This window comes from Psammomys obesus, unplaced genomic scaffold (genome assembly GCF_907164565.1).
Source record: "Psammomys obesus unplaced genomic scaffold, mPsaObe1.curated_primary_1811, whole genome shotgun sequence".
NCBI lineage: Eukaryota > Metazoa > Chordata > Mammalia > Rodentia > Muridae > Psammomys > Psammomys obesus.
This window is the reverse complement of record NW_026586173.1, coordinates 3,126,569-3,154,043: the sequence shown is the minus strand read 5'-3', so window position 1 is coordinate 3,154,043 and position 27,475 is coordinate 3,126,569. Positions and strand designations below refer to the sequence as shown.

The 27,475-nt window shown below is 42.9% G+C and overlaps 1 protein-coding gene and 1 pseudogene across 1 annotated transcript in view; one reads left to right on the top strand and one right to left on the bottom strand.

Annotated features, from left to right (window-relative positions):
• The first annotated feature begins 447 nt into the window (after window positions 1–447).
• The window catches only part of LOC129672045 (transforming protein p68/c-ets-1-like), a 40,541-nt gene continuing 13,513 nt past the window's right edge, over window positions 448–27,475 (top strand). The window contains exons 1-2 of the mRNA XM_055601250.1: window positions 448–488; window positions 15,878–15,960. Coding sequence (XP_055457225.1) covers window positions 15,892–15,960 — 69 coding nt within the window. The 5' untranslated portion in view covers window positions 448–488; window positions 15,878–15,891. The remainder of the gene's footprint in view (window positions 489–15,877; window positions 15,961–27,475) is intronic.
• On the bottom strand, window positions 11,473–11,612 carry LOC129672193 (small nucleolar RNA SNORA17; annotated as a pseudogene).

Here is a 27,475-nt window from a genome sequence, read left to right as displayed (position 1 = left end):
TCTCTCATGACCACAGCTCCACTGAGGAAGTCAAGCCACAACGGGCAGAAGTAGTCACGTGCCCACTGGAGCACCAATCTAGTGAGTCTCAAGGAGATAGCTCTCTCTCTCTCTGGCTCATTTCCCTCCACATTTTGCCCCTGGCTCAGTTATATTTAGTTGAAGCATCACTTGAAGGATAAAAATAATCAGGTGTAATTTGGCCCTGCCACAGACAGCCACACTATTTGCTCCACTTTAGACCACAACGCCTGCCCTAGTGACCGCCTGCTGCCTTGGTGCCAGAGGCTGGCTGAAGACCGCCTCCTCTGCTTCCCTAGCTTGACCACACCTCCCCCCCCATTTCAGGAGGCAGCTCTATTAGGAGTATTATGGTCTCTGCATCCTCTTTAGCCTGAGCCCAGGATTCCCGCAGGTAGTAACTGGAGAGTGCGGGCAGACCTTCAGTGAAGCTCACTTCATTCCTCACCCATCTCTCCGGCAAAATAGTAAGTGAGGGCTGAGTTTCTGTGGAAAACTTTCCTTCCATTTTTCTTCCTCTCCCCCACATTTTATGAATTAAAGGGTAAATTGGGAAACTTTCAGGATTCAGCCTCTCTTCCTCTTTTTTTACATCTCCCCCTATCCACCTATTCCATTGTTTAACAATATTTTCAAAACTATTTCCTAACCTTGCTAGACAAACTTAAAATCAAGACTCTTGTCACTTTTCCCCCTAAAAGCAAAAGCACACAGTTTGTAGATCCTTGCAAATGACATTTCACAACTCCGAATATCCTTTGCAGACTCTTTCAGAGAAATAAAACTGTAGCTTCACTTAGAAAATTTATTTCTTCTTCTTCTTTCCTCCTTAGTGAAGTCTACTCACCGCCTTGCTCCACCTCTTACCGGCAGCTTAATAAATTGCTTTCATAGAGGGGAAATTGCTGCCGGTCAGGACCTTCTGAAGGCAAGCCAGCCTATCGGGTCGTTTCTTCTGCGTTGTGACTTATGTCCTGCAAGAGCCCACCAATTCTTTGTAAGGCTCTGTGGGTCGGTGGTTGTGGGGGTGTCTCAAGGTCAGATGTGCTTTCTTCACTCAACAGGGGAGGCTGGAGATGGGACAGCAATTCCACTTTGCCCGGAGTGGGGTAGGGGTTCTTGTTACCATAAGAATATCTGTAATCACCTTTGAAAGTAGACTTTTCAGTGAGGGAACCGTGCAAAGACTCCGAGAAGTGAGATCATGACAATCCATTGTAAAGTTCCTCTCTTTTCTCCCCCCCCCCAAAGCCTGTTTTCCTTCCTACTTTGTATAGCTGCATGGAACTGGGTGGGAAACAACAGGAAATTCAGATCCTGAAACGTACCTCTAGCCTCTCTGTTTGATTTGTAAAATTACCGACACTTTAACTCTTTCATCAGCTGGGGTCTGGATTGCTTCACTGCCTTTTTATCAGCAAGAAACCCCTTCGGTTTGGCAGGCTCCAATGGCGCTTTGCAGGCTGGGTGGCCTGTGTTCCTCTAGTTTACCTGCTGTTCCAGAACCCAGGCCAGAGAGGGCTGTAAGGGGTTAATTCGTGAGAAGTGCTTTGAAGATGAAAAGGTCTTTTCATGTGTTCGGGTATTGTAGTTATTAATATTAATATTTTGAAGCAGCACGCTGCTTTTAATTGTAAACCGACAACTTCCATGCTTCCCAACGAACAGCGGAATAACAGAGCGGGAAGAGCTATTGAGCCTCCTTCGTCCTGGGTCGGCTGCTGGAGACTTGGGATGTACAGTGTGATTGCGGACCGGCTCTTTGCCTCGCTGGCACCTTACACCCAGGTGCTAGTTACCAGAGGTGCCAGGATGCGCTGGAGCTGAGTCCGGGGAGGTGGGGGTAGTCCTCCAGCACCTGGAGTCTGTGAACTTGGATTCTCTGCCCATGCCTTTAATTGCCTATTCAAATTCCCAGGGATGGTGAAGTTCAAAGGCCAAGCGGGTCAGAGCTGGATTTTGGAGTGAAGAAAGCAGTTAAAGGCTTAGACTCTAGGGGAGGCTGCATACGTAACTGAGGAGAGGTTGTTGAACGAATATAGCCTGCTTTATTTTCTTTAAAATTCAAGCGATTATTGGTGCCCCACCTAGTTCACAAAGAGGAGAGTCTATGAGTAAGTAGTATAGAGCTTTGAAAAATGGAAGGGCCAACAGGGCCAGAGTAGTCTGAAGCAACACAGTAAGGACTTGGGTGTGTGTGTGTGCAGGTTCCTATGGGGCTAAGGCTAATGCGTTTCTCCTCTATTGTGTTGAGAGAACACAACTCAGCACGACCACCCTTGTACCTTGTCTTCTTTTTATGCGTGGGCCTTGTGATTTTTATTCATTGGCAAGTAGACACACAGCCCCCTGACAACGGTTCTTTTCTAATTGCCTATTCAAATTTCTCAGTTAACATCCAAAAAGCAAAAGGGATGAGTATATACTAGAAGTTGGGGCTCCCTCTCTCCCTCCCTCCCTCCCACTTTCCCTTCCTTTTTTCTTTCCTTCCTTTCTTTCCCATCTTTCCTCTCCTTCTTTCCTTCCTCTTTATTCTTCATTGAACAGTTAAAGCATTTAGTATCTGAGTGACATTAATATGGGAAATTTAAAGGCATTTAAGTTAGCTCTTGTTTCTCTAATTCCAGACAGATCCTCCTTGGCCTCCTTAACTCTACTGGGGTGTAGCTTTACAGGGCTCCTTTAACCCAGCCAACTCCTTCATTGGAGGAACTTTTTTTTCATCTAAGAGAGGAGAACAATCTAATTTGCACTTACTCAGCGTGTTCCATGAGGCGTGCTGCATGGGCCACTTTTAAATTAGCAGGGTGAGCTCTTGGTGGGACTGGATCAGAACTAAAACCATGTGAGCACAGGGCTCCTGACACCAATTACAGGAAGCCCAAGCTCCGAGACACACAGAAGCAGCCTGCTTTTTGCTAGGTGTCTGGGAGAACAGCATGAGTCAAGCTTTTTCTTCTTGTAAACTAATTTTTCATTGATAAGAAGATACTGAGTCTGGAAGAAAACTGCATTGTCTGGGTTGCCTGACTAGGTAAAACATCCCAGTGTGGTCATTAAGTCCAGCTTCTACTTTGTGTCTAGCTTGTTTAGTGAGGGGTGGAGAATATATGCACACTTTAAATTTTACACCATTTATTTTGGATAGCAATATTTTGCTGGAAAAGGTTAAAAATAAAAGACAATACAATTTTAAATGGTCTGATGCAGCCTATGAATATTTTCTGAGCTCAAGTGCCACAATACAAGACTGAATCCAGAACAGAAAATGGGAGGGGAAAAGATGTTTGAGGTTTTATTTTTTTTGTTTTTGTTTGTTGTTTGTTTGTTTGTTTGTTTGTTTCTTCTTAGAGCAGAAGATGGTGAATTGGATGTACCAAATAGTGTAGGTGAGTTCTGGAAACTTCAGGAAAAGGCTGGGTCAGCACTTCTTGATCAGAGTAAAGCAGGGAACTTTAGTGCCAATGTCAAGAATGTATCATTTGAGAAAAAGATTTTTTTCTTTGTTTCTTTGTCTTTTCTTTCTTTCTTTCTTTCTTTCTTTCTTTCTTTCTTTCTTTCTTTCTTTCTTTCTTTCTTTTTTCTTCTTTTTTTCTTTTACTTAAGAATTCTAAGATCACAAACATTTGCAAAAATACTTCAAAGGGTTTCTAAAAGCTTTTGAGTCTTAGGACAATTAATTAGGACAAGCCAATCGTCAAAGTCATCTCTTGGTGCCTCTGGGTGGTGGTCTTGAAATGATTCCTATGTATGTAGAAAGACCTGTTGCCACTCTCTGCCTCCCCCTTAGGAAGGTCTTCCTTTCTTCCTTGCCCTGGAATTCCTGGTCTTAAAGGTTCCTGAGGGCTTCAGTTTTCTTGAAGTTATAAAGGACTAAAGGACTAACTGTGTTTCTTGGGGAAGACAGAAGCCCTGACCAGGCTTTGGCACGGGAGACTCAGAACCTCTCTTGAGCTGCACATTTCTTTCTGGCCAGGCGTGCCTAAGATGCACAGACCTCTGCTCAGCCTTGGGTAGACGTGGTTGCTCTTCTTTCCAGGCACCTCTGGTTCCTAAGTTCCCATCTTAGCAAAAGCACTCCTGAGTAAGAATCAGGAGGCTGCAGCACGGCTCCTGAGCAGTGCTTAGACTAACAGTACCGTCCTCCCATGGTCCTCACTGAGCTCTGGAGCTGCTTTGTAATCAGAACGGTGTGACTCAGATCCATGTACACCTCACAGTCTGGGTGGCAATACCTCAGATCAAAGGCAACAACAGCTGCCGAAATGGAGGTCTCAGACAGACAAACTACTATCTTCCCTGTATTGATAGCCAGTCACTGCTGTGTTACTCTACAAAAGGCGGATATACATCCATCCATCCATATATATATATAATATATGAACATACATGTATAGATACATACTCTGGTATGTATATATATATATATATATATATATATATATATACACACACACACACACATAGATACACATTAAAGACGTGCACCACTAAATCTAATTCTTAAATAAGTAACCTCTGCCACTTCGAGCTGTATAAATAGTGCTAATACAATAATAATACTAAAATCCATCTTTACTATTAACAGTGAATGCCAGGTATTGTGGATGAAATATGATTTATTATATTATATGTGGATAATACCTTTATTATAATATTATATTTTACATAGTATATATAATATGTTTTATAATATTATATTTATTATATTATATGTGGATAATATAATTTATTGAACACTTTCCCCATGTGTGAGGAACACAGCTACATACATACATACATACATACATACATACATACGCCAGAATATGTATATATATTCAGTTCAGAAATCTGCAGTAGTTCCTGGTTTGTGAGACCACAGCTGCAGTCTGTCTAGGAGCTCTGTTGGAGCTGTAAGAATGTGCTTGCTGCTTGGATGTATGCATTACAATGGTTCAGGTGCCTAGCATTCACTGAAAACTGTGCTTCTTTTCTCCTGCAAAAATTCTCTACTAAAGATATTCAGCCCATGATCATGAAAGGAATTTCTTTGACCAATTAAATTTCAATTTTTAGAAAAAGAGAAGATTTAGACCATGGGGTTCTAGGTCTCCACCCATGCCCCTTCTCTTCTTTTCAGACAAGGTCTCACTGTGTCCTCCTGGCTTGCCTGGAATTCATAGAAACCTGCCTGCCTCTGCATCCTGGGATTAAAGACAAGCACCACTACATCTAATTCTTTTTTTTATTTTTTTTATTTTTTTCACCTTTAAAAATTTATTTATTTATAAATTACAGTTTATTCACTTCGTATCTCTGCTGTAGCCCCTGCCCTCATCCCCTCCCAATCCCACCCTTCCAAGCCCCTCCCCAAGTCCACTGATAGGGGAGGTTCTCCTCCCCTTTCTTCTAACCCTAGCTATCAAGTCTCATCAAGATTGGCTGCATTTTTCCTCTGTGGCCTGGTGAGGCTGCTCCCCGTAATGGGGAGGTCATCAAAGAGCCATGTTAGAGACAGTCCCTCTTCTCATTACTAGGGAACCCATTTGGAGATGCAGCTACCATGGGTTTCATCTGTGCAGGGGTTCTGGTATATCCTCACTTATAGGTGGATATTAGACATATAATGGAGGATAAACATACTAAAATCTATAAACCAAAAGAAGCTAAGCAAGGAGGAAGACCTTGGGTAAGATGGTCAATCCTCATGCAGAAAGGCAAAGGCAATGGACATCAGAAGAGGGAGAAAACAGGCAACAGGACAGGAGCCTAACACAGAGGGCCACTGAAAGACTCTACCCAGCAAGGTATCAAAGGAGATGCTGAGACTCATAACTTTGGGCAGAGTGCAGGGAATCTTATGAAAGAAGGGGGAGACAGGAAGACCTGGAGGGGACAGGAGCTCCACAAGGAGAGCAACAGAACCAAAAAATTCTGCTCATAGGAGTCTTTTCTGAGACTGATACTCCAACCAAGGACCATGCATGGAGATAACCTAGAAGGCCTAAAACCCCTGTACAGATGTAGCCCATGGTATCTAATTCTTAAATAAGTAATTGTCTTGAGCTGTAATTTAGCACTTACAGGGAATGCAGCTAAATATTTTCATTTTGTATGTCCCTCCTCAATAATCCTCAATGGGTTGGTAGCCTTGTCTTCACTTTATATTTGAGGAAAACTAAGACTGAAGCTAGGAAGGAGAGCCAGCTCCACTCACAATCTGTAACTCCAAAGCTCTTCTTGACATCTCAGCTCTCTGGCCTTAGCTTATTGAAATAAAAATGAGCTGGTTTGACTAATTTTTTTCTGAGTCCAAAATTCATTGACTCTGCAAAACCCCTTTTTAGTAGCAGAATGCCAGCAAGCTGTTTAGCATTACACTGGGAAATTGGAACCTTAGAATTTGGGCAATAAAACACATGAAACCCCACCATGAAATTCACAATTAGACATAGTCCAAGAGGTTGCTTGCCAGGTTTGAGAGATCCATGTCAGCTGGTGTCTTTTAATTCTGTTTTAGAGGCATAATTTTAAAAGTATCCAGTCTCCTTTAACTCTCCCAGTCTTTCTATGACCTTTCTGTTTTGTTGACATCTTCTGAAGAGCAAGGACTCAATTTAAATTCTAGATTGCAGAAGCAGGCCACACACTATGTATTGAAAAGAAATTATTTAAGATCCCAGGCTTTTGAAGAATTTCTTTAGCAGTTAGCATTGGGTGAGAGTTGACATTTTTGCCTTATAATTCTTCTTTGGGTTTGACTTGGCCAAGGAGCTGTTTAACCCTGACTTCTAATGCATCCATGGTGGAGAAGAAAGAAATACTTAACATCATTCTTCCGGCTTCTTCTTTTTTTGTTTCCACGTTTGAAATATAAAATAATTTTGTTGAATTGTCATTACCTAACTCGGCCACAGAACTGGAGTGCATCTGAAGGTCAATTGTGTTCCTTTGTTGCTCTTGGTTACACACAGGACTGAAGAACAATATTGTCAGTGCAGTTTTCCTACTATCAAGGGCTCCTACATGCAAGCTGCGAACTAGAAGGAAGAGATCACTAGTTTCTGATGTGTTGCAGAGATTTCAGTTGTCACTGTTCCAGTTGAATTTGGAGGCTATCAGAGCTCAACAGAACCTTTCAGTGTATTGTTGACAATTCTTTCTGACAACACTTGACAGCTAGGTTTTTTTTTTTTTCTATCCAGGATGAAATGCAAAAGTTATCTACGAGGCACTTCTTATTTCCTAGCTCCATAGTGCACTATAGTAAAACCGCCATTGAAATTTTTTATTTTTAAATTACGTTTATGTGTGTCAGGGGGAAAGTGCCTGCAGAGGCTAGTGGAGGGGTCAGAAACCTTGGAGATGAGTTCCAGGAGGTTGTGAGGTTCCTCATATGGGTGTTAAGAACTGAAGACAGGTCCTCTGTGAGAGGTTTATTAACTCTTGAAGATGTTCGTAACCAATGTCCTTAGGAAGAGCAAAAGAATATACACTTAAAAAAAGTCATAACGGCTTGAGTCCATTTTAGTATTGTAAGAAAGATTGTTTTTACACATTTATATAGGCCTTGACAGATCTAAGCTTAATTAGAAATTTCACAGTCCGAAGAATAGGGAATGGCTATAGGTAATTTTATTTTAGAGAGGGGTAGGAATCATTATTAGTAATGAACATGCTGGTTATACTGTAGTAGTTGCTGCTTCTGAGCTTTGTGAAAAAATGTGTGTGACCTGAAGGTATAGAAGAGGACAGCACGTATAATTCAGAGCAAATTACTTGAATGGTCAATGCCAACATTTAAAGTAGGAAAGGGGAGTTACTATTGAGACTCTGCAATCCTTACTGAAGAAAATGAGGTTTATTCAGTCTCAGGAGTGAGGCAGAAAGACTGCTTTCACTTCTAACCATTTACTCTCAGTCTGTCTCTCTGTGGTTCTCAATTTTCCTAATGTTCTGACCCTTGAATACTGTTCCTCATGTTGTGGTGACTCCCAAATATAAAATTATTTGTGTTGCCACTTCGTAACTGTAATTTTGCTACAGTTATGATCTGTTTTCCAATGGTCTTAGGCAGACCCTGTGAAAGGGTCATTTGACCCCCAAAGCGGTCTGGACCCATAGTATGAAAATCACTGCTTTTCAGGAACATTTCCTAGGAGTGAGCTGAGGAATGTTCTATTATTTTATATGAAGTCTCTTAAATTAGAGGTTTTAGAAAAAGCTTGCCTTTGTAGCTTTTATTGTACTAACAGATCAAGAAGATAGCTACCAAAATGAGTGTATAAACACAGTGGACCATGTGTCGAAATTAAAATATGATGGAGGAAGAGAGACAAAATAGTATTATTTGTAGTCAACATTTTAAAACGTCCTTTGATTGTTTGTATATATGTGTCTGTTCCCTTCTTGTTGTATTTAAGAATCCCAAGTTCACTGTTTGAAATGGACACCCTCCATATAGGTAGTGACATACTTTTATCCTAAAGAGATCTTTATCCTTTCGGATATGCTTTGGCACATTCCTTTACCCAGTCAAAAGATGCAGGTTGCATGATTGTTATGCACCATTTAAAAAGACATGCTCTCTCTTTCAGGCAACTCATGACTCAAGGAGAAATGATGGAAGAGTATCATACTTTGTTGCATTTTTAGTGTCACTCATAAGAGGAAAAACAGGTGACCATAGAGCTTAGGACATGTTTATTTATTGATTTTTTATTTTTATTTTTCCCCTATTTCACAATTTTTATTCAGATATATCTGTTCATATTCATGTAGATTTATAGCTTCTAGCAACCTTGATCTGCCTACACCATCTCAACTACTTTTCTCATTCTTTTTTTAAGCTGTTAAGTTTTCTTTCTTTTTTATTAAAATTTATTTTTTAATATTAGTTACAGTTTATTAACTTTGTATCCCAGCTGTATCTCACTCCCTCGTTCCCTCCCAATCCCACCCTCCCTCCCTCCCTCATCTTTTCCTTACCTCTTTCCAAGTCTACTGATAGGGGAGGACCTCCTCCCCTTATATCTGACCCTAGCTTATCAGGTATCTTCAGGACTGCCTGCAAAGTCCTCCTCTGTGGCCTAGCAGGGCTGCTTCTCCTTCTGGTGTGTGTGTGTGTGGGGGGAGGTCAAAGAGCCAGCCATTGAGTTCATGTTAGGACATGTTTATACTGCATAGTTAGACCTCTGTTCCCATCCAACCAACCAAATGAGGAGAGTATTCAGAAAAAAATTGATTCAACTGTGAACATGTACAGACTTTTTGTCCTTGTCAATATTGGATAGTCTGGGTTATATAGGAAACTCTCAGCCAGCCTGTGCTATCAAAAAGGACCCACCTTTAAAATATAATATTTTGACAGTAGCAATATAATTTTGGCTAACTATGTAATATGGAATGTAGAATATTTATATGTATTTAGAATCTTAAAGAGAGAGCAATACTTACTGACATAGAAAAATGCCGATTGCATATGTCAAATATCAATAAAAAGCAGATTATAAAACAGCATGTTAACATTATAGCATAAAGAATATATATTATACATATTACAGGTAGGATGACAAAGGATTTTTTAAATATCAATTTGAGGATTTTCTGAGTTATTTTCCCCTACATCTGTGTATTAGTTAAAGAGAACAACAGAATTAACTATAAAATAACATAACCAGTTCCAAAGAACCATCTTACTAAATATAAAAGTGATAGTTGATTTCTAAATATAAATGAACAACAAACTAAGCAAAGTTTTTATTGGTTCTCTGTAAAATTCACATCATGCACTCCAATCCCACTCATCTCCCTCTCCCCTCATAGTACCCACCCTCCATCCTTGTAGTCTCCTCCCAACAGAGAAAAAAAAAAATCTTGTGGAAGCTGTAGTGTGTCACAAGTGTGTCCCACAGTATACCCTTTCATCCACACTTCTTTGCTTGCTAATGTTCATTGCAATGAGTCATTGGTTTGGTATGAGGCCTCTGGCTTCTGCTACTCTATCAATACTGGAACCTCACAGTGGATTCCTCTCAGATATCTTGTTGTTACCCTGTGTCATGGAGATCTTGTAGTTTTGGCTCTGTAGGACCAGCCCCTTCATGCACTCCAACAGTTCATTGATGGGGTAGATGTTGGAGTGAGCCAATTCAAATCCCTGGATCTGGGTCTGAGAGATATCTGAACTCATCAGTCTGCCGGTTTTCCCACTCTCGTGCCCTTGGGACTAGCTCACGGCAACTCCCTGCAACCAGTGCCAGCTCTATCCTGCTGCCCAGGAGAGGTGCAAGACCTGATCTCCCAAGTGTTTCACCTGGTGAGGGACATAGCCAGTTCTCCCACTCTCATGACTCTGGGTCAGCTCTTCTGCCTCCATAGTTTGTGAGGGATGAGTGAGCGGAGGAGGGCACCTCTCCCTCATCTGTATCACTGTCCAACAGATGAAAGGCAGGGCCAGCTCTCCTGTGCTCATACCTACAGGGCTGGCTCACCTACAAACCCAGATTCAGGGCCAACTCTACCGTGCTGCCCAGGTAAGGTGCAAGGCCTGCTTTCCCAAGTGCTGCAGCAGGTGAGGGGCAGGGACAACTCTCCGGATCTGCCTCGAATGATGTTGAGGCCAGCTCCCCTGCCTGCCATGGGTGGTAAGGGGTGAGGGGACATCTCTTCCTTGCCCATGTCACTGTGCAGTACACAAGTGACAGGTCTAGCTCTCCCAAGCTCATGCCCTTGGGTCTGGCTTGCCCACATTTCCACCACCAGGGTCAGCTGTACTGTGCTTCTCGGGTGAGGGGCAGGTCCAGTTCTCCTGGTCTCATGACCCCAGGACCAGGTCTCTTGCCTCCTGCAGGTGGTAAGGGCCGAAGAGGGAAAAGGGTATCTATCCCTTATCTATACTACCTCATGAGAGATGTACGCAGGGCCTGCTCTCCAGAGTACTGCAGCTGGCTAGGGTCAAGCCAGCTCTCCTGCTCTCATGTCTCCAGGGCCAGCTCTTCCACAATGCCTAGGTGAGGGGTGGGATCAGTTCTTCCCTCAGACATGAATATGTCCCTTGGGAGCATCTACCTGGCCTTTAGTGGTAACAGACCCCTGCTGCTGCAGGGCCACAGACCCAGATATGGGGGCAGCACAGGCCAGGACCTCACCATGGTCCCAGGTAGCATCATGGCTACTCACATCAGACTGTTCCTCACTACTCTCAAGTTTCCAGTTCTGCGTCTCTTCATAGTGCCCACATCCTTCTGTTTTCTCTTTCTCTCCCATTTCTCCACCACTTAGTAGAGCATGGGGTCTCTGAGTGTCTGGGATCATTTTCTCAGGAGTGGTCTCAGGAGTGCTATGTCCCAATCATGCACTCTGGCCAGGCAGGGGTCAGCTTGGGTACAGCCTGTCTCCTCCAGGCCTGCCTAGCACCATCCTAGCCTCTGACACCAGAACGATGGTCATCTCAGACTTTTTTCAGGGAATGTTAGTCTACTTACCAATCATTCGGATGTTCATTCACCAGTCAGAGCACTGAGCATAGACATGACCTCTCTCCCCTCTGCCACCTACTGACCCACCTGTGACACAGCAGCCACACCTGCAGTGCCTCTAGGGGAAGGAACAAAAGACAACTTTTCAATTCTAGTCTTCAAAAGTCAAACTATTTGCTGGCATTCAGAAAAATATTTGTAAATAAAAAAGTCACCAATTTCAAGATTTTTCCACCATGAGTTTAATTCTTTTAGAGAAAAATGATTTCAGAATAGGAGGGCTTTTTTAAAAATTGCAGCAAATGCATGCTACTATTGTTAACCATTTGGAGAGGTTATTTACTATTTATTTTGAAATAGGAGTTCACTCTATAGCCCAGGCTGGCCATGCACTCACTATGTTCCTGCCTCAAGGCTTTTGAGTGCTAGAATTCTAAGTGCATACTACTATGCTTGAACAGTGGGGGAAAAAAAAATCAAGTGTGATTTACTGTGATATTTGTTTAAGGGCATAGGTTTCCTTTAAGAGCAAATCATTTAAAATTAAAAGCCCTTGGCTGATGTCACAGGACCTACAGATGGAATCTAGCAGGTCAGATCTGTGTGAACTAGTTTCAGCTCTGATAAAGGCTTATCTCTTTCAGGGTCCCTATTCTTCTGTTGCTTTGACCTCAACATCCCTTGCCTGCTAATCTCTGCTTTCTGCATCTTTGGCATTTGACCTGGGTGAGATGGGTGTGGGATGGCAGGTCCTGGCAGGGTAACAAGGTCCTGGAGCAGGTAGGAAGTTGAAATGACCTTATACTTCACAATGACATAGTATTTTTAAAAGCAACTAGAAAACTGGTTTTTAAGAGGTGCATTGGATATGAGACATTCCCATAGGCCAAACTATTGATTTTTTTTCCCTCTACTGATATCGAGAGATCTTCTTTGATCTCTAAGGCCCAGGATGAAGAACGTAGAGAAGCGCAGGTAAAGGTTTCTGAGGCCCTGGGGTTGGGTCTATCTGGGCCCAGTGTGGTCTTTGACTTCTTCCTCATCTAAAAGGGACTAACATGAACCAAAGGGCATGGGTAGGTTTTCTAAATTAGACTCTAATCCTCAGCTGTTTTTTTCCTGTCAGTCATGTAGTAAGACTCAGCAGGAACACAGGAATATAAGGTGTAGGAATAGATTAAATCCCGCTCTGGAGAGCTTGACTTCTAGTGAGGTAGGGCTTGAGAGGGAGAAATGACTAAGTGCCCAGTGTGGCTGCATGTATAGGGCAATGGGAAAAAAAGTTTCTTAGATGAGGTGAGATGAAATAAAGTGATGTGAACATACTGAAGCAATTTTTGCTTAGAGATAGACATAAGGCACACTCCTGTTCAGGTGCTCTTTATCCAGACCTGCAATCAATGCAGATCCTACGATTTGTAAAAGAAATGCCCTCATATCTGATCCATCTCTTCCACTGTTAGTCTTATGAGGACTGTTTAGCCGTCCACCCATCCACCCACCCACAGATTTAAAAACATTGAGTTTCTGTCATGCTAAGTGTAAAAGGCCTAGAGCCTACCTTCAACTAATCCAGGATTGAGTGGGAGAGATAAGTAGAAACACATGTTGGTAGAACAATGTGATAAAGAGGCAAACAAGAGGCAGATAATATTTAGGAGACTTTAGAAAAGGAGTAGCTAGCCCCTGCTGGGGTGAAAAGTGCCTGAGTGAGGGTTGAACGCAATGGGGTCTGACATAAGCCTAAAGCCTTCAGGAGACACGGGGATCACAGTTCGAGGAGCATTGCAACCAAAGAAGGGCAAAAAAGGGGGGATCCTGAGTGGAAGGAAGGGCTCTGTGGGCTGAGGACATGGAGGGAGTATGGAAGGTGGGGAATTTGAGGTTAGTAGTTTCACTTTGGAAGCACCCATTCTGCTGATTGGGAGATGCTGGTTCCATTGAGGAAAGGTGAGTTTAGCTCTGTGTGACCCACTGTTCCAACAGGTTCCCATCATTTCTACACTGAGACAGGGCTGCTTCTCAACCAGAAAGTATGGCTTAAAATCACACTTGTTTCCCATTTAGGTAATACACATGTGCAAGGCCAAGACAAAATGTTCAAGTCCAGCTGATGTTCAAGCAGTTGTCATGTGGGAAGGAGTTCTTGTTGGCCAAAAAGCCAGGGGAGAAAGAACACCACACACACACACACACACACACACACCCTTTTGCATCTTCAGAAAGGGTTAGATCTCCAGCAGCTGTTCTATGTCACAATCTTCAAGTTGGGAAAGGGGCAGGTTCTTTTTTTCTTTCTCCAAAAAAATAATAAAGCAGCAATCCGTTTCTGTCCCAGAGTTATTTCCTGTGATGAGAGCCCTTGAGATCCCTGGCAACTCCCTCTTTTCAGTTTCCTCCCTGGGCAAAGGGCTTTTCCCCAAGGGAAGTGTCATTCATGCTGCAGAGCGCATAGTCCAGCAGAGAACGCACCAGATGTTCGGCCAGAGGTTTCCTCCCTCCCTCCATCAACTGGAAGAGAAAACATGTTTCCACTGGACCTCTTTCCAAGTGTGTTGCTATGAAGGGGAGTGTTGTCTGGCTGGCAGACAGAAACTCTTGTTGTCGTCGAGCTGGGCTCCAGCACAGTACTGCCAATTTATGAAGTTCTTTCGTTTGCAGATGTGTAAGTGAACTGGACATGCAGTAGGGTGAAGGTCCTTTGCCGATGTGGGAGTTTAAATGATTCATAGGGCCATGTGGTTACACGTCCCTCTGCAACCTTCCACGATTTCCTATTCCCTGTGCCCCACAGAACCAACCACTGCTTATGTTTTCCATATTTTTGGCAAACTACTGGTCACAACGTGATAGATGTGAATCTGTCTTCTCCACTGCTGGAGCCATAGACTGTCGTTCTCAGCTTTCTTATCCCGAGTCTGTCAGAAGTCAAGGGCCAGGAGGTCAGGAATCTGGGTTTGTTTACTAGTATGTCTCAAGGGTCCAGCACATTGCTTCATACATAGAAGGCACAGAGTGATTATTTAAGGAATAAATAGATTCCTAATAAAGCCTGCTGTACAGTTATGAGACGGAGAACAGGCCTGTAAGGACAGGGCATCTCTGGTGCTTTTTTGGAGGGAAACCAGAATGTTTAATGGCTCCTTAATGTTTAAGGAGCATTTCCCTCATGCCTGGACATTTCCAGTTTAAAGGCACAAACTAACCTGTAGGACCATGGAGGGTTGGCAAGCTTTTCCTTAAGGAGATATTCATCATAGTAAAGCCATTTTCAGTGTGGTGTATTCAATGCAGTTGATGCACAGGTTCAGCTGGAAAGGCCCTTAATGAGCAGGATTTAGTATTGCAAGGCCTGGTTATACCTATCATGTGAATACGACCCCCATGAACGTAGGGATGTCCTTGGCTATCAGGCACTATAAAAGGAGTGAATTAGAATTACAAATTGAACATAAAATCCATCTCTGCACTTTCTATACTTTCTTGAAATAGGCTGATTGCTGTAAGCAAGCATACACAAGAATGAAGGGGGAAGGATGGACGGCAACTGGAAAAGCAACAAGGGTGAAATGTCACTCCCTAACAATAGGAATTTGGCCTCTGAATGATAGGCCTAGGAATGTAATCTTCTCAGTCATTCAAGAGAGGCATATTTTTATGTGTAGTATTGAATTTATGAAACTGTGTGAACTTTTGCACTCTGGAGAGCACTCAACACAACAGAAATGTTTGCTATATCAACAATTTTCTCAGTGACCAGCAGCTCGATGGAAAATCCCTCTAAATCCAAATGTTCCACCAACATTCTTCTCATTCAGACTTCCAATGGAAGTAACAGCTCTCAACAAGAATTATTTTCTAGCCCTTCTCTTGACATCAGGTGAATTTATCCAGTCTCTTTTACAGAGCTTCTGTCTGTCTCTGTGCCCTGGGTTAGGTGCTCTGCATGGAAGATTTTTTCCTTTCTTCTTTCTCTAAGACAGTCACTATTCATTCTTTTATCAATAATTTATTTACTCCACATAGAATTCTTGCTGTGTGTTAGGTCTGGATTTGGTTGGGGACATGCAAAACGTGGATGGAGATCTTATTTAAAATGACACACAAGACCTGGTCCCTGCCCAGAAATCTTGTAAAAGATTTAGGCTCTGCCTCTGTATTGTCTGCACACATCTGTGATTCATGAGGGCTGGCTGTGTCTAGCGTGTATGCCACCATGTTAGGTGGGTTAGGTTACCCAGCTTTTTGAATTCTATTTACTTTTGTGCCTCACAAAGAAGTGAACAGGATGGCTGCTGGGGAGACTCCTAGGTCCTAGGTTTGGATGCCTTTGGGGGTTAATGTCCCCACCCCCGTGTGCAGCCAGAGGCTCAGCCAATGTTTTCTCTGCACAGGTGTGGAGACCAGAATGAGCTACTATGTGGATCCCACCGTGGACAGCCCCACCACATACCCTGCACCTCATCCTGCAGTGGCGGTGAGTGATGGTCTCTCTCCTGCTTCCTTTCCTTCCCCACCCAGCCTCTATACATCTCTTTCTGCCCCTGACGACATGGGGAAGTTAGGGATTCAGCTTTGGACCTCTTGGAGGAGTTCGGCTATCTATGTTTTATGTGAATACAAAGTAGAAATCCAGGAATCCTGGATTTGTTGAGGGTTTTTAGTTGCAGAGACTGTGACTCCTCCTGGGGAGATATTGCATGATGCCTAGAGACAGGCTCAGCTGTCAGATTTTAAGTGCCACTGTCACTTAGTTGGAAAAGGCCAAAGACCTAGCTAAGGTCCTAATAGCTCCACAGCAAGGGTATGCTACCCTTAAAGTCAGCGGCCCTCCGGTCAAGAATGCTGGTTCAGAACAGCCTCATATGTGAAGGCAGACTGGTCTAAGCTGGTTCCATTTACTTGTAAAACATTACTTTAAAAAGTGAGATGGTATTTCTACTCCAAGGGGCTTGTTTAGCAGATTGTCTTACTAGAACAATAAACAATATTTCAAAATAGATTATTTTCTTGTCCTAAAAGATTACCAGGTAGCTGAGTCCCACATTTTGAACTAGAAGTCACATTTGCATTCTCTGGTCACTTGCGCTAGGAGCATTCTTGAGGCAGTATCAGCCACAGTTGTTAAAGCTCTGCAGCTTTCTCAGGTAATGGCCCATTGATGAAGAACTCATGCTGTCTGCCCCAGGGCCAGACTGTCAAAAGCAGGGCACAAATCTCCTGATTTGTAAGGTCTGCCCCTCCAGAGACTATAATGAAGGATGTGACGTCACAGCCAGGAGGTAAAGACACAGCATTTTTAGAATCTGTCTGGCTTTTGTGTGGGAGGGGCTCAGCTTCCAGGTACTTACATGGGTGGTGTGCGGGACCCTTTCATCTGACCGGAAGGAAATGCTCTTTCCTGTTATGCTAGTGTGGCTAGCCTTTGTGGGCTCTGGAAGTCCCTCCAGTGCTTGCTCATTGGCTCTCTTGTGAGTAATCCTTCTTATGCCACCCTGCTGGCCTACCTGGAGGAGGGCAAGCATGCAAGCATTACACTGCTTATAATTTTAACTAAACATGACCTAGGTTGGGACCATCTTCCAGCCTAGGAGGATGTGTGGAGGAGGCCCTCAGGAATGACCTTATTTGGAGCCCATATGGTCAGGATTCTAGGAAGCATGTTGAGCTTCATAGAAAGTAGGAGTGGTAATTGTCCACTACCTCTTCTCAGAGCTGCAGGCTTTGGGACACATAGCAGATATTCCCATGGCCAAGTGTGGGTGCCCCAAGGTGCTGTACTACATGGAATGTGCTGATGCCCAGGAGGTTAAATGAAATACACAGTTAGAATTTCTTTTGATACTGCTCTGTGTTTAGGGGACATCCTGTATGTTTGATGGTGGGGTGACCACATTAAAAGACCCCCATTCTTTCGCCATAGTACAAGCATACTTCTTTTACAAATGTGGTGCTTATATTCTCTAAATAAACACAGAATCAGAAACTATCCTACAAAACTTTAAAAACAAAACCCCATGAATGCATCATATAAAAGAGTTCTAGGCTGGTGAGATGGCTCTTTGGTATTTCACAGAGATACTCTCTGTAAAAGCCTGACAACCTGGGTTAGGTTTCCAGAACCCACATAAAGGCAGAAGAAAAACTGACTGTGTAAAGTTGTCCTCCAACTACCACTGGACATATCACATCCTTTAAAATATTTCCAAGTCTTGCCTTTGTCCAACAGCTACCCTGTTATGCACAGTAGAGCAATGTAAAACTGGGGCTACTTCAGACAGATGATCACTGAAGGGTCCAGGAGACTGAAACATGCCTGAACACATGCTGCATGTCAGATTGAGAAGCTCCTGAGAGATGCCTTAAGCAGCTATTCCACAAATCCTAGACCATGATAATGGGACTCGTGTGCTTGCCCTGTTGGCTGAATGTTAGATTTGTGATGCCAAAGAGCAGCATCCCAGCCATCAAGTTCAGCTACTTACATTTCCAAAATAAGCCCCAAGTGACAGCCCTCACACAAGCTCTCTGTCTCAGTTTTGTTTCTTTGTTTTGAAGATTGTGTGTGTGCGCATGGAGCCATGTTGGATCCCCTGGAGGTGAAGTTATGGGAAACTGTGAGTCATTTGATGTGAGGGTGATGGGAACCGAAACTGGATCTTCTGCAGGAGTCGTATGTGCTCTTAACTGCAAAACTGTCCATCTTTCTAGTCCCCATCTCAGTGGTTTTGAGATTAACTCTGAATCTTGCCCATCTCTCCAAGATCTAGCAAATTTATTTTGTATCTTCCTCCTTCTCTCCCTTTCTTCTGTTTCCCTTCTTCCTTCCTTCCTTCCTTCCTTCCTTCCTTCCTTCCTTCCTTCCTTCCTTCCTTCTCTCCTCCCTCCCTTTCTCCTTTCCTCCCTCCCTGCCTTTTTTCCCTCTCTGTCACCCAGGCTGGCTTCTTTTGTACATTTTATTTTCCCCCTTCCATCATAGTCTAATTAACAGACTAACTTTATACATATCACCTTGTTTCTGTCTTCAGACACTTTGGCTAGCAGAAGGGGAAACCATCTTCCTCTTGCCCTTTTATAGCAGGTATTAGATAGAGCTTTGCAATCCCAAGCCAGATAGCTGTGGGACGCACATGGATTATATTCCTTTTTTTTTCCTTTTGCTGCTAAACAAGATTCTTGAAATTATGTAATTTGTAAACAAAATGAAACAACAACAACAAAAAGACATTTATTAGGCTCTGTTCTAGAGTCAAGTAAGCCAAAGAATATAGAACTATATCTAATGAAGACCTCCTTGCTGTATTGTAAAGATTGTTGAGTCATCTTAGGATGTGGAGACAGAAAGTGAGTGAACAGGGTGGGTGAGCAGGAGAGAATGAGGTCAGAGCTTCGTTTCTTGTTTGTTTGTTTGCTTTAAATCAGGAATCTGTCCCCCACTCCTCCCTGCCAAAAAAGGAATCTACTCCTACCTGCTCAGGGGAGCACAGCCTTTGTAGCCAGTCAACTTCAACAATCCCACTTTATTGCTTATCATAACAGTGACTAAATTCTTACTTGGGTTTTAGTGGATAATTCAAATGATAGCAAGTTGTACATGACCACTGTGAAAAGGACATGAGTGTTGAGGGCAGAAAGACCTGGTCTGTTTTTCCTTAAGCAGCAAAGGTGAGCAAATTATTAGTGCTCTAAACCACAGCATTCCTGAATACAAAAGAGACAAATATAACCTACCACAAAGGTCATGGTGATGCTTCTATGGGGACACTCTTGTCAAGTGTCTCCAGGGAGCTGAGCTCAGTTAATCCCACTTTCCTGCCACTCACCGAATTTTTCTTTTCTATTCTGGGTTCTTAAGTTGTGTTAAGAAGATACTGAGCCTGATGGCCAACTGTCGGGTAGAGTGAATGGAATTTTATGTAAGAAGTGGAAAATAGTAAGAGCTGGAGAGGACAGGAACTCCACAAGGAGAGCAACAGAACAAGAAAATTTGAACACAGGGAACTTCCCAGAGACTCATACTCCAACCAAGGACTATCCGTGGAGATAACCTAGAACCCTGACAATGCAGTCACTTCTGATGAGAACTGATAGACTAAGATCAAAAAGAAGGAGAGGAGGACCTCCCCTATCAGTGGACTTGGGGAGGGGCATGCATGCAGAAAGGGGGGGAGGGTGGGACCAGGAGGGGAGGAGGGAGGGGCTTATGGGGGGGTACAAAATGAATAAAGTGTAATTAATAAAAGTTTAAAAAAAGAAGATACTTGATGGAGGGGAGAAATAGAGAAGATTTTTACTTGTCTTCACAGGGCTGTGTCAGAACAAGATGGAGCTAGGAGGGTATAGGTGGCGACATTCTTGTTGGGAAATCTTGCTTCATGTTCCCCTGAATGATAAAGAGCCCTCTTGCCACCAGATCAAAATTCTCTTGCCTTGGGCTGGTGGTTTACATTGTGTAACCAAATCTGGTTTTTCTGTCTAGAGGAGTTTACTTTAATTGGGCCTCCTTGGGCGGCAATTCTCTTCTTAGCCATGCCTCCAGTTGTTGATACCCTCCTCATGTCCACCACTGAGGATTCCAGCTTTTGGGTGTGATCATGGAGTAATCATGTGCCGTCCCTGTGCTGTGTGTTTGGCCACCATGCTTGCTACTGTGAAGCAGTAATACATACTACGAAGGCTCTGTGGGAATCGGACTAAGTTGTAGTTAATACTTTGTTTAGAAATGTGGAAACACTCAAAAGAAATTCAGAGTCTCAGAAGAAATCAGAAAAGTTTTTTTTTTCCTCTTGTTGCTTCAGGTGATGGTGGTTCTATGAAATTATGAAAGTATAATTCTATAAATGTAAATTGTGTTTATGTATGCCTCTATCTGTGTGTCTGTCTATCTATCTATCTATCTATCTATCTATCTATCTATCTATCTATCTATCGTAGGCATGTCGGTCAGTCCATTTATTTCTCATCTATCATTTATTTTCAAGCATCATAGGGAATGAATATTTTTGAACTGTTAGGGTCTGTCAGTACAAACTAGATAATATCAGAGACAGGCCACAAGTTTGAATGTTACAACACCAGAAAATAAAGATTCTACATGGTTAAATAAATTGCCCAACTTTATAATACCAGGCAAAGCACAAAACGTGACACTAATCTCTTTTTAAAATCTGTTTTTGTTGCTATCACTAAATTTATGAGAGTAGGAAACTTATAAAGATAAAGTTATTGCTACAGTTCTAGAGCTAAGAAGATTCAAGATCAAGGCCTTGATAGGTTCTGGCTCTTGTGAGGTCTCAGTCTCTCTTCCAAGATGGTGCTTTTTTGCTGTGTCTTCTCGGGGAGATAAAAATGCTGTGTCCCTACATGGTTGAGGGATGCGGGGACTGAAGGGACTTCCTCAAGCCATTTTACAAAGGGTCTTATATCATCTGTGAGGTGCTACCTTATCAATTTTTCATTTCCTGGGTGCCTCAACTTTGAATGTTATCACATTGGTGAATAAGTCTCAAAAATAGGTTTGGGGGAACATATTTAATCACAGCAAGTCCTTACTACCATATTAATTTTGTTTATTTTATGATTTATTTATTTATTTTGAGGTAGGGTCTGGAATTCACTATGTAGACCAGGCTCATAAAGCCTGCCTCTGACTGCTGAGTGCTAAGATTTACAAAGTGTGCCTTATTCATTTTTTAAAAAAGATATTTGGTAGCATATGAAAACTTAGGACCAACTTTTATTCGTGCACATTGTTTATGAAAAATTGGCCTCCCCAGATTTAGGAAAAAGTCAGAGTTCCATTATACAGAAAACTGAGCAAACTGCAAAGCTAATTGCTGCTATCCTGGCAGGCAGGTTCTCCTGAGTGGATTCTACCCCAAAGCTCTAAGTCAGCATCACCATGCACCTCACACCATGGGGTACCTGAAACTGCCACCCCATACCTTAAAGGCTTCTGGCTGAGTGAGGGGCAACTCAGAGCTCCCTCGAGTTCAAAGCCGACAAATGACGTTCGTCTTACCTAAGTAAGACTTCTCAACAAGACAGTAACATCTGCAGACTCCGAGGATCTTTTAATTTTTAATTTTTTTAATATTAGTTACAGTTTGTTAACTTTGTATCCCTGCTGTATCCCACTCCCTCTTTCCCTCCCAATCCTACCCTCCCACACTCATCTCCTCTCTGCCCCTTTCCAAGTCCAAGGGAGAACCTCCTCCTCTTACATCTGATACTGGTTTATCAAGTGTCTTCAGGACTGGCTGTAAAGTCCTCCTCTGTGGCTTAGCAAGGCTGTTCCTCCCTGGGAGGGGAGAAGGGTCAAAGAGCCCGCCATCGAGTTCATGTCAGAAACAGTCCCTGTTCCCCTTATTAGGGTACCCACTTGGATAATGAGCTACCAAGGGCTACATCTAAGCAGGGGTTCTAGGTTGCACCCATACATAGTCCTTGTTTGGAGAAATAGTCTCATAAAAGACCCCTGTGCCCAGATATATTTGGTCCTTGTGGAACTCCTGTCCTCTCCAGGTCGTATTAATTCTTCCTCCCCCACCCCCTTTTTTTTTTATTCCCAGCATTCTGCCAGAGGTTTGGTTATGAGTCTTAATATCTGCTTACACTGTTAGGTCGAGTCTTTCAGAGGCTCTCTGTGGTAGGCTCCTGTCCTGTTATTTATTTGCTCCTACATCCAATGTCCATCCCATTTGTCTTTCTAAGTGAGGATTGATCATCGTACCCTGGGTCCTCTTTCTTGTTTATCTTCTTTAGGTTTTCACCTGACACCCACCAGAATGGTAAGATCAAGAACTCAAGTGACAACACATGCTGGAGAGGTTGTGGAGAAAGGGGAACCCTCTTCCATTGCTGTGGGAATGCAAACTTGTACAACCACTTTGGAAATCAATCTGGTGCTTTCTCAGACAATTAGGAATAGTACTTCCTCAAGATCCAGCTATACCACTCCTAGGCATATATCCAAAAGAGGCTCAAGTACACAACAAGGACATTTGCTCAACCATGTTTGTAGCAGCTTTATTCATAATAGCCAGAACCTGGAAACAACCCAGATGTCCCTCAGTTGAAGAATGGATACAGAAATTGTGGTACATTTACACAATGGAATACTACTAAGCAATTAAAAATGAGGAAATCATGAAGTTTACAGGCAAATGGTGGGACCTAGAAACGATCATCCTGAGTGAGGTATCCCAGAAGCAGAAAGACACACATGGTATATACTCACTTATATAGACCTATAAGATAGGATAAATATACTGAAATCTATCCTGGGGTCTTTTTAAGCCCCACCTAGTCCGTGCTGCTTGGCTGCCCTAGGGAGTGTCTGAGGTGAGAGGAGGCCCTTGCGTTATCCCAGTGGTCTGCAGGGAAGCCAAATGCATTCCCACACAAAAAACACATTAGATATTTTTTCCCTCAGCCCTCCCTCTTCTTTCTTTTTCTTCTCAGAAACCAGCAGAAGGTCAGGCTTGGCCTTTCACCAAGGCCCAAACCTATTACTCTCATTGTTTTAAAAAGAATTTCCTGGCCTTGAGTCTAAAATTAAATTGCCTTTTGGGACTTTGCTATTTCATATGTTCCTGCCTCTCCTGGAGGGTCATACCACTGTTTGGTCCCTCCTCCTTCATAGACACACTCAGGAGCTCTCAGAAAATGTTGGATGTGCCTTCCTTCCCACCTCTCAAGGGACCAGGACAAGTGTGCCCAAGAATTAGCCCTATGTTCCAGTAACCTGAGGCCATACTCTTCCTGATCAGAATTCCTCCTTAGCATTGCCCATAGAATTTTATCTAGTGTGCTTGGCAGTCAATGTAAGGAAGTAGGAAGATGCCTTACACAGCATCTTCTAGGGCCCAGAGACTTCCGAATCTATCAGAAGTCTGTGGGAAGGCTTCTGCATTGCTGTGTTCTGTAATCTTTATTTACCACAGGAACTGCCTAAGGCTGACTTTTTTCTTCTGAATCATGGACAATACTGGAGTAAAGCACTGTTTGAGCATGGCTTTGGGAAGCATGAGGACACAGCATGAGGGCTTTAATACGTGACGGGGACACTGTCATGAACACACATTATGACTCTGTCAACTTTTGCCCCAAAAGGCTTACTTTTCTATCCCAAGGGGCTGTTTGTTGATCTGATGAAGATTGCCAGTTACAAGGTCAGGGAAAGGAATGTGTTCAGGTCAGCAAAATGGAGAGTTTGAGTTGGCAAGGAACTTGCAGATCATCAAGCTATCCTCCTCCGGAAGCAAAAGCTTAGGGAGGTCAAGTGACAGGCCAGAGGTTATTCGGCACTGTGGTGGTGGAACAGGACTATACACAAGCTTCCTGCTTTATAGGCCTCTGTGTTCCTGGTAGAGTGTACGAGTGTCTCTAACATTCCCAGAACATAATACAGTTATCCTAGATGACAAATCACAATGTCCATCCTGCCCAGTGCTGACTCCACTGTAATTCTGGATTGAAAAACATCTTGAAGTGTTCATTGTGCTTTCTATGTTTATGGCTTGAGGCTAAGCCCTAGGCTTTAGTAGTCAACCAAGGCAAACACAATGTTTCCATGTGGACCTAAAGAAAGAAGGGGGAGGAGGGAGTTAATAGCCAAACACCTGAAACCTGAAGGCGGTTGGGCTACGGCTGGAGAGGAGCTGGCAGAACAGCTCACACACTTTCACAGATACACTGGCTCCATATGTTTGTGACTTGGCATTATAAAAACGATTCCCCTATTCCCTCTTTTTAATTTTGGTGTACTTTGGGGACTACGAACAAATAGAATGGCTTTGGGATGTAGCAAGACTAAGAAGGGAGGGAGGATAGGGGAAATGGTGCTCTGGAGACACAGCTGCCTGCAGTGGGGAAGGAACAGTAGTTGGACTTGACTCTGATGCAAGCGGCAGAGAGAGAGAGAGCACAGACAAGGGAGCCCTTCACTGTATGAAGTGGGGATGTGGTCCCCTGAAAAGATGGCCACTAAGTTTAGCTCTATCCTTAGAGCAGAATAGTGACAAAGTTGTTTCTTTGATCTCACCTAACTCCCAGAGTTAGGGAGTTAGGTGAGATAGCTGTTTAGATAGCAGGCTCCTGGATGCTCTCCCATAATGCCTCTCTACAGATGCTCACTGAGTTCACATTAAAAGTGATAGAGCATAGCAGAGACTTCAAGGGCCTTTCATTATTTGGCTACTCTTAGTGGATGCTTGGAAACCACCACTCTCCGTAAAGCTCTTCTGTTGGCCACTGCAACTGTATACACTTACTGTTTTATTTTCTTCTATACCATTAACTATTACATCTTTGTTTTTATACCCTTATTCCTCCTCTCATACAGACTTGTGAATCTGAACTGTCTCCCACAGGCTCATGTTTTAGAGGGCTGGTCCCAAGCTTGTGTTATGATTTTGAAAGCAATGGAGCCTTCAGGAGGTGGGGCCTGTACGGCACATGAAGTGACTGAGAATGATCAGAGCATCCCTATTCCAGTCTATGTTATTCTGCATCAGCTGATGCAGAACAAGTCACCCTGGCACACTACTGCACCTCAGACCAATTCCCTTGGCTTTGCCTCTCCTGACATGGTATACTGAGGACCTGGGAAACCTAAAGGCCAAGTGAAATTTTCTTCCCTTGAATTGTTTCTGTTGCATTTTGTTATAGTGACAAGCAAGACAAGATACAAGAGCCATATTGTATCGTTTTCCTTTTTGCCTCACCTGCCAATTCACCTTGAATCTGTGCTCGAATCAGGTTCTTTATGCAATCAGCTCTAACTTCAATCTTTCCTGTCTTAGAGACTGTTCTACCAAGTTGCTCTTCCATCCCTCTATCTAAACACAACCCAAAGTAACACAGTTTTCCACATTCCTTATACATGCCCTAAAGCTAAGCATTTTCATTGTATAAAAGCAACCACTCTGTGTATCTTGGTCTCTTTTTCTTTTTTCTTTGCCTCATTTAAAAAAGAATCACATTGATTCCTCCTTTAGAACACTGCACTTCTGTTTCCACCTTCACCGCTGTGATGACACAAATGTAAATCTTTCTTCGTAGCTGGATTAGGCAAGATTAATGAAATTCATGTGAGGTGCATAGCCAAAGTCAGCAATTAATCCAAAGACTATCTTAGAACAATTTAAAAAATAATAATAAAGGTAAGAAATCATTATATAAATAATTTAATTTAATTTAAATTATTTGAAAATAAAAATGAAATCTGGGTTAGTAGAATAGATTTACATTCTTGCCTCATCCTATTCCCACCTCCCAGCCATATAGCTTGACAAGAGTCTTAATTGTCTGTCCCATCCCCTCACCTTCTACTCTTCAGTCAGTCCATCCTACTTAGCACTGTCAAGTGATTCTGTCTAGAATGTATTGAGTTAGCAGGTCTCACACCACCTCCAGGTTCTGATATCCACGGCTTAGTTCTGGCCTGTACCTCAGCTTTAATTATTTGTGCTTGTCACGTTTCATCAGAGTGCCCAAGATAATGCTTTTCTCCAAGGTTTGTCCCCACCAGAGAAGGTCTTCAGCTTTCTCTGACTTGACTTAACCCCTTTTCATCCCTCCTTTTATAGTTGTGTTTCTTTTGAACTTTAGGCTTGCCATCTCCTTTACCTTTTGCTTTCTTGGCCATTCATCACTTTTCGGTATCAATCAACCTACAGCCTCATCTGAGACTTTCTCCAGAAAGTGTTCCCTGCTAGTTTATGCAACTGGTCTTTGCTACTTTGTGGGTTCTTCTTTTTCTCACCCTTTATTCCCCCAGTTTTGCCCTCTATCACTAGATAGGAGAGAAACAAAAATAAAGGAGAAAGAGAGAAAGCTAGAGATCCCTCAATCTAATTTCTTTTCTTTTGTTTCTTCTTTGACCATGACTACTAACAAACTACAAACAATCTCCTCCCCCCTAAAAAAAATGACCAACAACCACCGACTCCACCTCTCAGCGCCCTAGCATTTATATGCCATCTGAAAAGTTTCCAGAATTCTAAATGTCACACAACTCAGAAACTATCGGTAGCTGGCTAAAAATAAGCCTCTGCTAGAGCATGAGGTAAATCATAGTTAGCTGCTGTGGGCAGTTCAAAGTATCCCTACATCCCTACACCTGGGACTAAAAGGACTCAAAAATGTCACTACAACTTCCCCACCCCCTACTACAAATTGGTACTTAATACTCTCACCCGCACTCACTGTAACTTCCCGTTTACATTTTTTATATGCTCTTGTTAGGTGACAACATTTTTCCTGGGGAAAAACACACTTGTAATCAGGTATCCCATGGCAGACAAAAATCTGATCCCACCTAGTCCAACTTGGTGAACCAGTGAGTTTTATTGTGGCTACTTACAGAAATATGGGTGAAGGGTTAGTTACTGGAGCAGAAATGTCCCAAAGACAGCTGTATCATCAGGACCTACCCCAGCATGGGTGACAGTTCTCAAACCTGGGAACCGGAGCACACTACACAATATACAGGCAGCTCAACAGGTTGGAGAGTGTCCCTTCCAAGCAACCCAGTTGCTCTAAACCACTTCCAGGCAGCTTGGCTGGTTTCTGCTTCTTCCAGGCAGCTAGTTAGGTCTCAGAGTCGTCTTTGCAGCTCAGCTTTGCTTCTCTGGCAGGACTCTCGGCTCTTACTGCTTACTTTGGCAGGAGGGGCCTAAGGAATCTGGTCAGTTTCAGGGACTTCCTGAGGCTATTTTGAATAGTTCACCTTAATGCTTTAGGAGTTTCCCTGAAGGATAGAATGTTTCAATCTAGGAGGAAACTCTTATGCAACAGCTCCTAAGAGTACGGTTCATTTCTTGCTCGTGTTGTATTCTTAGAATCCCACATAACACTTGGCATAGACTAAGTGTCTCATCCATTAGTTCTGTGACTTCATGCTGACATACTTCATCAAACATTTACTATGGAATACACACACACACACACACACACACACACACACACACACACACACACACACACAC